This window comes from Prionailurus viverrinus, chromosome B4 (assembly GCF_022837055.1).
Source record: "Prionailurus viverrinus isolate Anna chromosome B4, UM_Priviv_1.0, whole genome shotgun sequence".
Classification (NCBI taxonomy): Eukaryota; Metazoa; Chordata; class Mammalia; order Carnivora; family Felidae; genus Prionailurus; species Prionailurus viverrinus.
In genome coordinates, this window is record NC_062567.1 from 122,300,303 (window position 1) to 122,312,975 (window position 12,673).

General features: G+C 43.8%; 1 protein-coding gene across 1 annotated transcript; it reads left to right on the forward strand.

Moving 5' to 3' along the window:
* Nucleotides 1–888: 888 nt before the first annotated feature.
* NOPCHAP1 (NOP protein chaperone 1) lies at nt 889–9,405 on the forward strand. Its single transcript, XM_047868261.1, has 4 exons — nt 889–1,051; nt 2,876–2,962; nt 5,185–5,321; nt 7,292–9,405. Exons 1-4 carry the CDS (start codon nt 940–942, stop codon nt 7,508–7,510), a joined length of 555 nt encoding a protein of 184 aa, XP_047724217.1. The 5' UTR covers nt 889–939; the 3' UTR covers nt 7,511–9,405.
* The last annotated feature ends 3,268 nt before the right edge of the window (nt 9,406–12,673 follow it).

A 12,673-nucleotide genomic window follows, 5' to 3' on the forward strand; every position in this document is an offset into this window, starting at 1 on the left:
CACCCAGGTGCCCCTGAACGTCTTTATTTCCAAGTTATTGTTACAAAGAGCTCCATTAGTTTTATACAGCATTGTACCTATGGGCTGCTTCTGATCTCAGTCAACAATTCACAACAGAGATTTGAAGGCATTTCTAAGGGCTAGAATACGGTTTTACAGGGGTGAACCATCAATCAATGAAACAATTCACAATTATTCATTTGTTCAACTTCTCTCCGTTCATTCACTAAACATGGATTAATCATTAACTATGTGCCTGACTCCAAGTGAAGCACTGGAAATATAAAGAAAGAAAGGTGCTGTCCTTCCCTGAATGATCTCCAGAGTAGATTTTAAATAGAAAGAGAGTGAAGTCAGCGTTTAAACTACATCAATCAGTGTTTTCAGTGCCTGCTGTCATTTCTCCCATAATTTTTTGTGCCCTACATTTTAGAATTTGGTTGTAATATAATGTTAAGTTGTTATTATGATAACAATAAGGGGGAGTTGCTCAACGAACAGTTTCAGCTTTGCAAGATGAAAAATTCTAGAGATCTTGTGCATAAACATGTAAATACAGGTAACACTTCTGAACTGTCCACTTAAAAATGGTTAAGATACTAAATTTTATGTTGCGTATGTTTTTTTTTAAACCACAATATAAAAATAAAAGAACGAGGAGAAGGACAGCCCCATGGTGCGCTGTTGTCCGGATCGTTTGACTAAAATCAACTTTTGCCAGCTGTTTCATCCAGTGATGGGACCTCAGAAGCCCCAACCTTCCTTTTCCCACCACAGAAGTGGCTTCAGGGATCCGCCAGGTGTCGCCCTGGCCGCCGGCTGCCATAACCCCGCCCACCTCCTAGTTTCGTCCAATCGCGGCCTTGGCCCCGCCCCCTGCCCGAGCTTCTTTCCTGCATCCGGGTCTGGGTGGGCTGGCTCTCAAATCTAGCGAGGGGCATGGAGTTACGCGAGGAGCCCCAGTCTGGAGCTTCTCCCTCTTCACCCCGGGACTGCTCGGGGATCTCGGTGTCTAAGGAGCTGCTGACGGCGGGAAGCGGCGGCCGCGCAGGTGACGGGCGGGTGGCGTTGGCATGCAGTGCTCACGTGCGGCGGGGGGCGTATGAGCCGGGGGGACAGGCTGACGGCCCCCTGCCCGAGCCCGGCACCCCCGAAGGGACGCCCAGGGGTGGCCACAGGGCTTCTGCGTGACCGCCACGGCGCGGCTGGGGTTCGGAGGCCTCGGGGCGGCCACGCGGCCATGGGCCCAGCGAGGGTCTTAGGTTCTGCGGAGTAGTGGGCCCCCACCCTGCGGAGCGGCGCAGCAGGACACGTCCCCTAAGGGGGAGGGCTTGAGGAGGGCCTTAGGTCGGCTGTCCCGGGTCCCAGCAGCTGGCTGGTGGGGGGAGGAGGTGACTATTATGGATTAACCCCCGCACCCCCACCCTTCTGTGTTCTCAGAACCACCCCTTAGTGCCTTGCCTCTGTCTCGTAGAGGGACACTTGGTTCCAGGAAAGCTACATAGGATTGCAGACACCGTAGTGGAGTTTAAAAGCATGGATTCGAATCCCAACTCCACGTGTGATTAGCTGTGGAACTATAGGAAAGTTTACGTTCTGAACGCCCCAGTTTTCACATTTGGGAAATGGAGGTATTCTCAGTGAATATTAGCTTGAAGACATTCGGTGAGAACCCAGAGCATCCCAAAGTTATGATAAGAGCCAACGTTTATGTAGTGCTTACTGTGACCCAGGAATTAATTAACTTATTTAATCCTCACAAAAGCCTTGTGCAGAAGGTTCTGTTATCTCTATTTTATAAACGTGAGAAACTGAGTCACAGTGTATCATACAGATAAGTAACTTGCTGGAGATCTCGTGGCTGGAAAGTGGCAAAATTAGGATTTGAATGCAGTCAGTCTAGCTCCAGACTGATGGGATTCTTTATGCTAATCCCATTGTTAGACCTAAAGTAGCAATCAAAGAATATTTGCTAAGCTCTGCTTTGGGGGTGAACAGGAGTTTTGTACTTAAGTGAAGAGGTTTTCCAGTTGCTGGAAACAGGGGGATCAAAGCCTTGAGTTTTGAAAAACTCAGGCCCTGTCCTCTGAACTCTGATGGACTGAAGAGTTGTTTGATTTGGCAAGTAGTAGTGAGGGGGCCGAAAAAGTGTATGGGGGTGGTGGGGGGACAACAAAAGGTTTTCAGAGGGCTCATTTGTCTAGGTTGGATTTTTTTTTTAATTTTCTTTTAATGTTTATTTACTTTTGAGAGAGAGAGAGACAGCGCGTGAGTTGGGGAGGGCCAGAGAGAGGGAGACAGAATCCGAAGGAGGCCCCAGGCTGTGAGCTGTCAGCACAGAGCCCAACTCAGGGCTCAAACGCACGAACCGTGAGGTCATGACCTGAGCTGAAGTCAGATGTTTAACCGATTGAACCACTCAGGCGCCCCTAGGTTGGACATGTTTAATGAAGGTCCACTAACAAGGCAGGTGTGCTTTATAAATAAAGGAATGCTCCAAGAGGTTAAACAATTTGCCCAATATAACCACTTCTGGCTCCACTTAACTATTACTGTGTCTGTACTGCTTCCTCTGTCCCTTTGTTGCAGAAACTCATTTGTCACTGATGGAGTTCTGATCCACACAGGTGCAGGTTAGTTTGCACTTAATGCTTAGCATCGGTGACACATAACAGATGTATGAGACAGGCCTAAGGAAGGGCAGCTGGGTGTTTGTAAAGAGGTACAATGTTGCAATGGAACTTGGAGGGCCTCTTTTTCTAAAAATGTCTTGGAGAATGTGGAATGTTCAAGACTTGAGAGTGGTCATGACAAGTTCACTGACGGGCTTCTATTTCCTTATGCTCTAGTAAATTCAGTGTTGGTGTGCTTTCAGGTATATGGGACAGGTTACTCATCAACCCCAAGCCTAACTGCAGAAAAACTTCCACTCTTCAAACAGTTCGGATAGAGAGGAGTCCCTGTAAGTATCTTTCCCTCTCTTTCTTTTACCCCTTTCTCTCTGCAAAACTCTCTGTGATGTTAAATTTTGCCCATGTAAGCAGTAGAGGTCCACAGGGAACCCCAGCTATTGGACCCAAGCTCTTTGTCGTCGCCCTGGGACTGCTCAGGGGGTTTGGTGTCTAAACGAGTTGCTCACGGTGTATTCATTCCATCTGTAGACTTGCATTTGAGTCTTTTTTATGTTTCTCATTTCTTTCCTTGTGATTAATTGTGGGGCTTTGTATGTATATGGCCTGATTTCACCCTCTGGAAGCCCTATTTTACAATTAAAGGCCATTTCTTTTTTCCCCTTTCTAAAAAAACAATTTTTTAAGTGTTTATTTATTTTTGAGAGACAGAGGGAGAGAGAGCATGAGCGAGGGAGGAGTAGAGAGAGAGAGAGGGAGACACAGAATCCAAATCAGGCTCCAGGCTCTGAGCTGTCAGCACAGAGCCCACTGTGGGCTGTGAGATCATGACCTGAGCTGAAGGCGGACACTCAACCGGCTGAGCCAGCCAGGCACTTCAATTCAAGGCCATTTCTTGACCTTTACCACCTTTTCTTTTCATCTTCTGTACTCCAGACGTTTCAGTTATGTATTGTGTAGCTGTATCAGTGACTTAACAGGTTTTGAGAACTCATTATATGCACAGTTATGTGCTGGGCTTCTTTTGAAAGCTAACGACATTAGACATACCTTGCTTATTGATTCCCCTATACTTAGGATAATACAGTTATTACCCCTGTTTTGCAGATGAGTAAATTGAGGTTTTGTTTATTTATTTATTTTGAGAGAGAGAGAATGCTCGCGTGCATGCGTGGGGAAGGGGCAAAGAGAGAGAGAGGGACAGAATATCCTAAGCAGGCTCCACGCTGTCAGAACAGAGGCTGACTTGGGGCTCCATCCCATGAACTGTGAGATCATGACCTGAAATGAAATCAAGAATTGAACATTTAACCAGTTGAGCCACCCAGGCACTCCTAAATTGAGGTATTGAATGGTTACATTAAAATTTTTTAGGACACTTGGGGCTGCAGATGACTAAACTCCAACTCCTGATTGCCTTAAGCCAAAAAATAAGTTATGTTGACCAATTTTATTGTGGGACAGGGAGCAGTGATTTCAGGTACCTCTGCACCCAGGTGCTCGCTGCCATCCGGGGTCTGCTGCTCTAACTCTTAGCTCTGCTTTCCTAGCTAGGTGTTGGCTAACTCTAGAACAGGCCCTTCCTCACCATGTGGCAAGTTGCCCAGTTCATCAGCAGCTCAACCACTCATTTACTGATTTAGAAAGAAGGGCTGTCTTTCTCCACAGTTCAGGCTGAAGTTCCAGGGTGATCTCTTATGGGCCTGGCTAGATCACAGTGTCACCGTCTATGGTATTGCACCAAAGCTTGGTGACCAATGTTGTGGAACATCTGGGCATGTATAGGGTAAGGCACAAGAGTGGCAAGGAATGACAGAGCTTAAAAGGAAGGTCAGGATTATGTTATCAGAAACAAGGGGAACATGTTGGGTAGGTGGAGACAACCACTACTTAGTTAACATGCCCAAGGTAGTTCAGGTAGAAGGTGGAACTGAGACGCTGTGAATAACCTCGTCAGCCCGAATGCAAAGCCTCAGAGCCTGGCTCGCTTAACTGTTAAATCATACTTTCTCCTTATTCAGTGGCTATTGGTTGAATGCCAGCATTCTAGAAATGTGCAGTTCTGGGGATATATGAAAACACTAATAAACACTGAGAAATATTCGCTAGCTTGTGTAGTCCTACTGCTTTAAGGATTCAGAAAAAGGTTAGAGGTTTTTAAAATGGAAGAAATTTGAGTTTTTTTTTTTAAGTTATAACTATTGTCACTGTGATTACTTTAAAAATAAATGTTTTTTAACATTTTATTTTTGAGGGACAGAGTGAGACAGAGCATGAGCAGGGGAGGGGCAGAGAGAGTGGGGAATCCCAGAATCCAATGCAGGCTCCAGGCTCCGAGCTGTCACCACAGAGCCTGATGCGGGGCTCGAACCCACAGACCGGGGTATCATAACCTGAGCCGAAGTCGGACGCCCAGCAGAGCCAACTGAGCCACCCAGGTGCCCCTGATTACTTTTCAAGTCAGAAGTGTTTTATAGGAAATTCTGGATTTTAAAATTTGAAGTGTGGCCAAAGACTAACATAAATATTGATACACTCTATTTTCTCTCCTTAGTATTGGACCAAGTACAGACCTTTCTCCCACAGATGGCTCAGGCAAATGAAAAGCTAAGCAAAGAAATGGCAGCCGCACCCCCTGGGCATTTCAATATTGAAGATATTGATGGGAGTCTTGGAAAAGTTATACAAATGGTAGCTATGCTTTGTTTTCATTTCATCAAGTATGAAATTTACCGGTATGCCCCGTCATCTACAAAAGAGAGGACTTTTCCATTTTAACTCCAAGTGTTATCTTCCTTCTTGCAAAGTCAGCTCATGCTTCCAGCACTGCGTGGGAACTCAGTCATTTTATGATTAGGGATCTTACAGACCAGTAAGCTTCCCTGGGTGGAGCTTAGAAATTTAGTAATAGAGAATCATAGGAGGGCTTTTAAGGTCAAATATTACATTTGTTATCTTGAAGCATTAATTTACTAAGTGTCCTAAGTGGATTAAAATCCACTTTTCCCATCCAAGGCCTGAAAGAAGTAATCATAGCCTGATTGATAGAAAATGCAAAAATGAATGTGTTTAATGCAATAACTGATTACCTAAGCCACATGCAAAATCCTCTCCATTTAGATTCACATCTTATTTCTGCCCCGGAGTTCCCTTTATAACACTTGTGTCTGGACAGAGCCGACACCGTTGTTGATGATAATATCCCATTCGGCAGCAGCTCTGCTCAGCGCTGCTTCCAGAATATTTCCCAGAGCCAGCCACTCTGTGTGACATCTGCTGCTGCCACCCTCGGTCCACGGAATCGTGGTCTCCACCCTGGACTATTGCAGTGACCTCTCAACAGGCTCCCCTGCTTCTGCCCTTTCTTCCTTAGAATCTGTTCTTCACACTGTCTGTGGCTCACTTTCCCATCACGTTTCTGATGAATTCAGAGTCCTTCCAGGGCCCGTGTGAGTGGCCTCCAGCTCTCCATCTGACTTCCCTCCCTCCCGGCCCCTTCTTGCCTGCGCTCCCGTTCACGCTCCTTGCTCCAGGCCTGTTCCCTCTGTGCGGAAGGCTCTTGCCCACATTTCTGCAGCTTAACTCCCTCTACCTCTCATCAGTTGTCCCCTCAACAAGAGGCTTTTCCCGATGGCCCATGAGTACCTTAGCCTATCCTACTTTACTTTTGTTCATTTTCACTGCTCCACACTGTGCTTTACATGTAGGTGTTCATTGTCTTTCTTTCCCAACTAGACCAGAGGTCAGCAGATATTTTGTGTAAGGGACCAGCTAGTAAATACTTTTGCTTTGTGGACCGTACTGTCTCTTTGTGACTGCTCACTTCTGCCGCTTTAGCATGAAAGCAGCTGTAGACGATTATGTCACAAATAGGCAAATTTTATCAATGTTACTTACGGACACTGAAATTTGAATATCATATAATTTTTGTGTTTTATGAAATATTATTTTTTAATTTTTTTTCCCTACCACTGGGGGGAAAAAAACATTCTTAGCCCATGAGCTAAACAAAAACAGTTAGTGGGCTGGGTTTGGCCAACAGGCTATAACTTGCCAATCCCTGCTCAAAAACGTTAAGTTGCACAAAGGCAAGGATTTTGTTGCTGCTCTTGTGGAGTCTCTAGGATCTAGTGTGGCGCCTGGCTCATGTTAGTATTTGTTAATATTTGTGGTTTTTTTGTTTTGTTGGGGGTTTATGTTGTTGTTTTCTAGAGGGCACGCATGCGTGTGTGCATGAGCTGGGGAAGGTCAGAAGGAGAGAGAGAGACTCTTAAGTAGGCTCCATGCCCAGTGCAGAGCCCAAGACGGGACTCGAGCCTATGACTGTGAGGTCATGACCCGAGCCAAAATCAAGAGTGAGGCAGGCACTTAACTGACTGAGCCACCCAGACACCTCTATTAATATTTGTTGAACGCCTATCGTTGAATGTGTTCAGGGTATATAGAATCGGGTTGTGGGAGGATTTTTTAGGCTTGTAGTAAATGTAAATCATTATGGTGGACTGTGGCAACTGAAAGAAAAAAAGTGCCATATTGCACTAAAAATATTTCTTGTCCTTTGTGCTTCAGTATTTGGGCCAAAAGTTGGTTCTTCCCAGGGTTGTTATCACAACTTTAGGCAACTGCCCTGGAATAAATTTCTCACATGGTGCTTTTGGCAGGATGTGGCCTTGTTTGAGATGAATCAGTCCGATTCAAAAGAAGAGGACGGTTCAGAAGAGAGTTCGCAAGACAGCTCAGAGGACAGCTCAGACTCTGAGGAAGACGACACCACCTCTTCTGAAGTCACCACAGACAACTTTAAACTTCCTCATTCAGAAGACGGAAAAGGCAAGATCGAGGTTTTGGACAGCCCTGCCAGTAAAAAAAGGAAAGAATAAAATAAATGACCTTGGGAGCAGGTGACATATGCCTGCTAATTCTGTGGAAAAAGAATGTGACTTGCTGGTTATTTTGCATTTCAGCTATCTGTGGTGCCTGTATGTGATATTAGATATTTTTTGTTTCTCAGAGAAACAGAAACTATCTTTTAAAGGCTGGAATAGTAGCATTTGGGGAATCTTCTAAGAGCAGACTGCATTTGATCTCATGCTAAAGAGATTCCCTTTAGAAAGCTTAGCTTTATGTATGGTGACAAGTGAATTTGCTGGCGTTTTCTTTCTTCAGCAGACTTCGGAAATATCAAACTCATTTTAAAGTAAAAATACAAATCCTTTGTTTTTGTTTGAAATTTATTCTCTTGAATAACCCAATATAGGTTTTTTGGGATATTATAAAATCAGATTTATTTGTTACCATCACAGTGTGGGTTCAATAGGGGAGAATTTTTTTTTTTTAAGAGAAAGAAATTTTTTATAAAGATAAGAATTATTTATATTCAGCTGCCCTCAGGCATATCTACTTTCATTAAAAAAAAAAAAAAAAAAAAAAAAAAAAAAACAACACCACAAAAGTCCTTTGCAGTTTGAGCTGGGAATGTGGTGCTGTGTGGCTTCATCATCACATCACATCACCAATGTGTTGGTGACTCTGCAGCCTGAACTCAGTGCAGGTAGAATGTACTGGTTGGAAAAATTCATGATTTTTTGTTTTTCCTTTTTTTCCATAGGCAAATTTTTTTGTTTGAGCTATTAAAACTATTCTACACAGTTGCCCACAGTTTAAAACCTGTCAGATGTAGAAAATAGGGGCATCACAGAAAAAACAGGGTATGGGTCACAAAGAGCTATAAGCTATATATACAACTAGTTTTCCCCCTTTCAAAGGTCAAAATGATCCTATGCTCGCGTCGCCTTTCTGCCTCATCCTTGACCTTATTCAATTTCAGATCTCATGGGCCTGGCTTTGCTCAGGATATAGGCCTGAGAATTTAAAGGACTGTCTCCAGGTGGGCTAAGCTGATGGCCTTTGCGCCCTAGAGTTTTAGGTCTCTCTTTTAACTTTTAACTATTTGTTCTTACTCCTCACATCATTGTCTTGTAAATACTCTGAAGATGATTCTCAAGGTTCTTCTTGGTATTTCCCATTGGAAATTGGAACCAGCTCTTCTGGGCTGTGTCTCACTAAATGTACGAAGAGACGAACGGATCTGGAAATGAGACTCCTCAGCTAGAAAGGTTATTGTGCTATATTCTGTAGCACCAAACACGACAGTGACGGATTACTGGTGTAAATATTTAAAGATTGTCTCCTGCCGGCTAATATATTATGCTACATCGTGGAAAGAATTGCATTTGTCTGGTTCACTACTTAGCATGGTGCATGGTACAGAATAGGCATGAATAATGTTACCAAATCAGTGGATGGATGGGGGCCTATGGGAAATTATAAGCCATGGAAGGCTGCTCCTGGCAGGGGGATATGAAGGTGTAACTCCACAGGAAATACAGCTTCACAACAGAAATATGCCGAGTGATCAGTGAGAGACCAGTCAGTCTAGACATACATGCTAGTGTGTAGAATGTGAATATTCCCTCCTGCCATGGCTGTCTCGTGTATTACAGCGAGCCTCCCTATACAGTGAGGGAAGTCAACTAAACTCAGGTCCTCTGGACATTCTCATGACATAGTAGAAAAAAGAAAACCATGAAAATTTAATTTATGGTAAAGATGTCATTTTAAGTGAGTGTAAACTGGGTGAATTATTTAGTGTACAATGTCAGAACCGGCTGTTTCAAAAAAGGTTAGATCTTAGCCTCACACTGTGTACTAAGATAAATTATATGTGGATTAAAGATTTGAATAGAAATAAAATTATAAGGGTTCCATACTAAAATATGGGTGATTATTTAATAGTGAAATAGTTTTTCTTTCTTTTTTCAGGAAGCAGGAGTCAAAACCTTTTTGTTTCTGTTTTGTTTTTTCTTAAGCAGAACGTCAAAGTCTGAAATCACAAAGGAAAAGAGCAGAAAACTCATCCACATAAATACTAAAAACCAGGAGGTAGTAAAGACATTTTAAAGGCAAGGGGCAAATTGGGGAAAATATTTGCAATAGAAGAAAGAGTGAGCATCAATCTATAAAGGGCTCTTACAAAATAGAAAAAGGACTAATACCTTAATAACAAAAAGGCCAAAGTACATAAAGAATTCACAGAAAAAAAGAATGTTTCAAGCCACATATCAAAAAACAAAAAAACACAGAGAAACCAGGACTGTATTCTTCACTTTCCAAATCAGCAGATGGGACAATAATAGGTAATAATACTTCCCGAGCCCTCTCTGTGTCACCCACCAGCGTGTTTCATACTCCAGTCACCACCACTCGAGTATATACAAAAACGTAATTGAGTTGCACGTTTAGCATCCGTGCACTTGGCCGTATGCATGTTATCCCTTAATTAAAAAGCCGTTTTGTTTGTCAGCAGTTTGCCTTTCAGTCTATTGGAAAGTAAATCACTGTTGGGCTTTGGTTGGGCCGACCTGTGCTCTGTCTGCCAGAGGCTCGTGTGAGATGTGGCAGCCGTTCGGGCAGTGTTTCCATTGCTGCTAAGGCTGGTGAGATGGTCGCCCCGTGCTTGGAATACCATCCCTCTGTGGCTCTGGACAGTTACAAATGTGAAAATCAGCTGTGATGGCCTTTGAAGCAGAAATTTAACTCTGAACGGATCTCCCACCTACTCTCACCATATTTTAATTGTCCATGAAATATGGTACTTCTAAGGAATGCCTGCCTTACAAAGTAACTCGTGTATTTATGGTTCCCGTATCCACTACTCTGGTAGGGAAAGACCGGAGAAGTTGGGTCTGATTTTCACTTGTATTTCCCTCAGTGCCTAGCATAGGGCCTTTCACTTGATTGAAATGTACAGTAAATGTTCATTAAACTACCCTTTTTCTCTTTCTGTAAGTAAAGTAATTCATCTATGCTTAAGATGAATAGCATCGTGGTTCTCGATCCAGAAGAAACAAGACAGGGTAAACAGGACTGGTGGATTTTCCAAAGAGTTTAATGCTGGAATTTTTGTGGTTGGCTCCCCCCACTGCCCGGTCGTGGGAAACCGTTGCCCGCGACTGGTTTGGGAATGAGCATGTGACACGGACCTGCCCAATGAGCAAAGCCGTGTTAGTAAACTTTGGGAAAAGAAAGTATTTCTCCTCCCGAAAAAGGAGGCACATAAAGAAGTGAGAGGATTGGGTATTTTACGACTGGATATGATTCTTGAAAGTCCTGTCTGGTGTCCACAAACTCTTGAGCCTGTACATCAAGCACTGCAAAGAGAAACAAAGGACGTCACGGACTCACTGCATTAAATAACTGCAGACGGAACTATCGCTAGGTTTTGTTTTGTGACACAGTTTCCTAATTGTGAAAAACAAACAAACAAAAAAAAAAACACACCACCACCACCACCTTAGGAGCTCATTCTGCTTACGTCCACTTCACAGATGAGGAAAGTGACCCGGAGCTGCTACGTATCTTTCCTAAGGCCTCGTAGTAGGTAACTGTTAGAGCAGGTTTAGTTCAGCCTGTCACACCTGGCCACCGTGGGCCCCGTAGTCATCTGCCACAAGCACAGACTCCAAAGCTATCCGGACCAGACCTCAGCCCGGCCACTTCTCTCACTTTCCCCATCTGCAACATGGGGGTGACTGTCCCCTTATGGGGTTTTGCTAAGAAATGAATGCGTTGATACACAGCACGTGTTTAGAACAGTGCTCAGAAAATGTGAGGTATTATGATGCTATAGGAATAATGCACAGTGGTGGCAAGAATGTGGGGGAAACTGTTAGGAACTTATCCTAACCAACAGATTTGTTCATTAATTTCTGCGTGAGATTTATTGCAAATTTTAAAATAGCAAAAACCAACCATGTGCAACATGTGTCTAAATGTCCACCAACGGAGAACAAGTGAATTAAAGCCACTCAACATGTGAAGAAGCATGTTTATTGACACATGAAAAAAAAAGCAGGTAACAAAATTATGTGCCGCATTATACTAATTCTGTAAAATATATTTTCATGGAAAAAGTCTGACACAGTCTCAATTATCCGTGGTTATTTCTGTGTGGGAAGTTTATGGTTGAATCTTCCCTTCCTGTTTGATGTAATTTTACATAGTTAGGTATTATTTAATCATTTTAAAAATCCGCTTGGGTATCATTTGCATTAACAGTGATGATAATCACCCCCATCCACCACATCTCATTTAGTCTCCTAATGGTCTCCTTTAGTCCAGGTCGCCCTCGACAGCTTTCACTTCCCTGGAGGGCAGGCATAAGGGATCCAGTCTGGTTTTGCAGCCTGTTTCTAGCCACTTCCACAACCGCTCTTGCAGACGGCAACCAATGTTTGGTGTTTGCTGCCGTTCTCTACGCAGGAACTGATTCCGGCTTTGGCATGAAGAGCCATCCAGCTTGGTTAAGACCAGGAACTTCATTGCTTCGAGTACCTGTTCTACCAGTGAATAGCTGTGTGATTTGGGCAGGTTACTTAACCTCTTTCACTTGAAGGCAAATATTTACTGAGCTCCTTCCTTCTATGTATTCGGCATTGTAGATGCAGCATGGAACAAAAGAAGCACCTGTTTGTGAAGCTCACATTCTAAGCGGGAGAGATTGATGATAAATGCATGCATGCCAGGCTGTGATAAGGGCTATGAAAAGAAGGCAGGTTAAGAAGAATAGTGACAGGGCAGATGAGGTATGAGTGTGAGGATGGACACATGTGCTAGAAGATCCATCTCTAGTGAGATGGGATTGGAGGTGAGACATGAAGTGAGGCAGTCAGCCAGGAGGTTGTACGTCGGCAAAGAGAGTTGCAGGAAAAGGCAGTCGTGTGCCGGCACTGGCTTCCGCTTGCTCTGACTGCACGCATCTCTGTAGCTTGAAATCAGCTTTGATGAGAGCATTTATACACAGAAGTTAGCCAATGCTCCAAGAATTTCCCCGGAGGACCATTGGGTAAATATGTGCCAGCACACCACCGGGAAGAGGAACGGTAAGTGCAAGGGCCCTGGGGCAAGAGCTTGATTCGCTTCAGGAACGAACGTCAAGGCAGCTGGGGTGACTAGACAGAACAGGAGGAAAATTCATAGGAGAT

Coding starts and splice junctions, on each gene's coding strand:
- NOPCHAP1 (XM_047868261.1), top strand. CDS start 940: ATGGAGTTACGCGAGGAGCCCCAGTCTGGAGCTTCTCCCTCTTCACCC. Junction 1,052..2,875: donor GGGAAGCGGCGGCCGCGCAG/GTGACGGGCGGG, acceptor GTGTGCTTTCAG/GTATATGGGACAGGTTACTC. Junction 5,322..7,291: donor TTGGAAAAGTTATACAAATG/GTAGCTATGCTT, acceptor TGCTTTTGGCAG/GATGTGGCCTTGTTTGAGAT.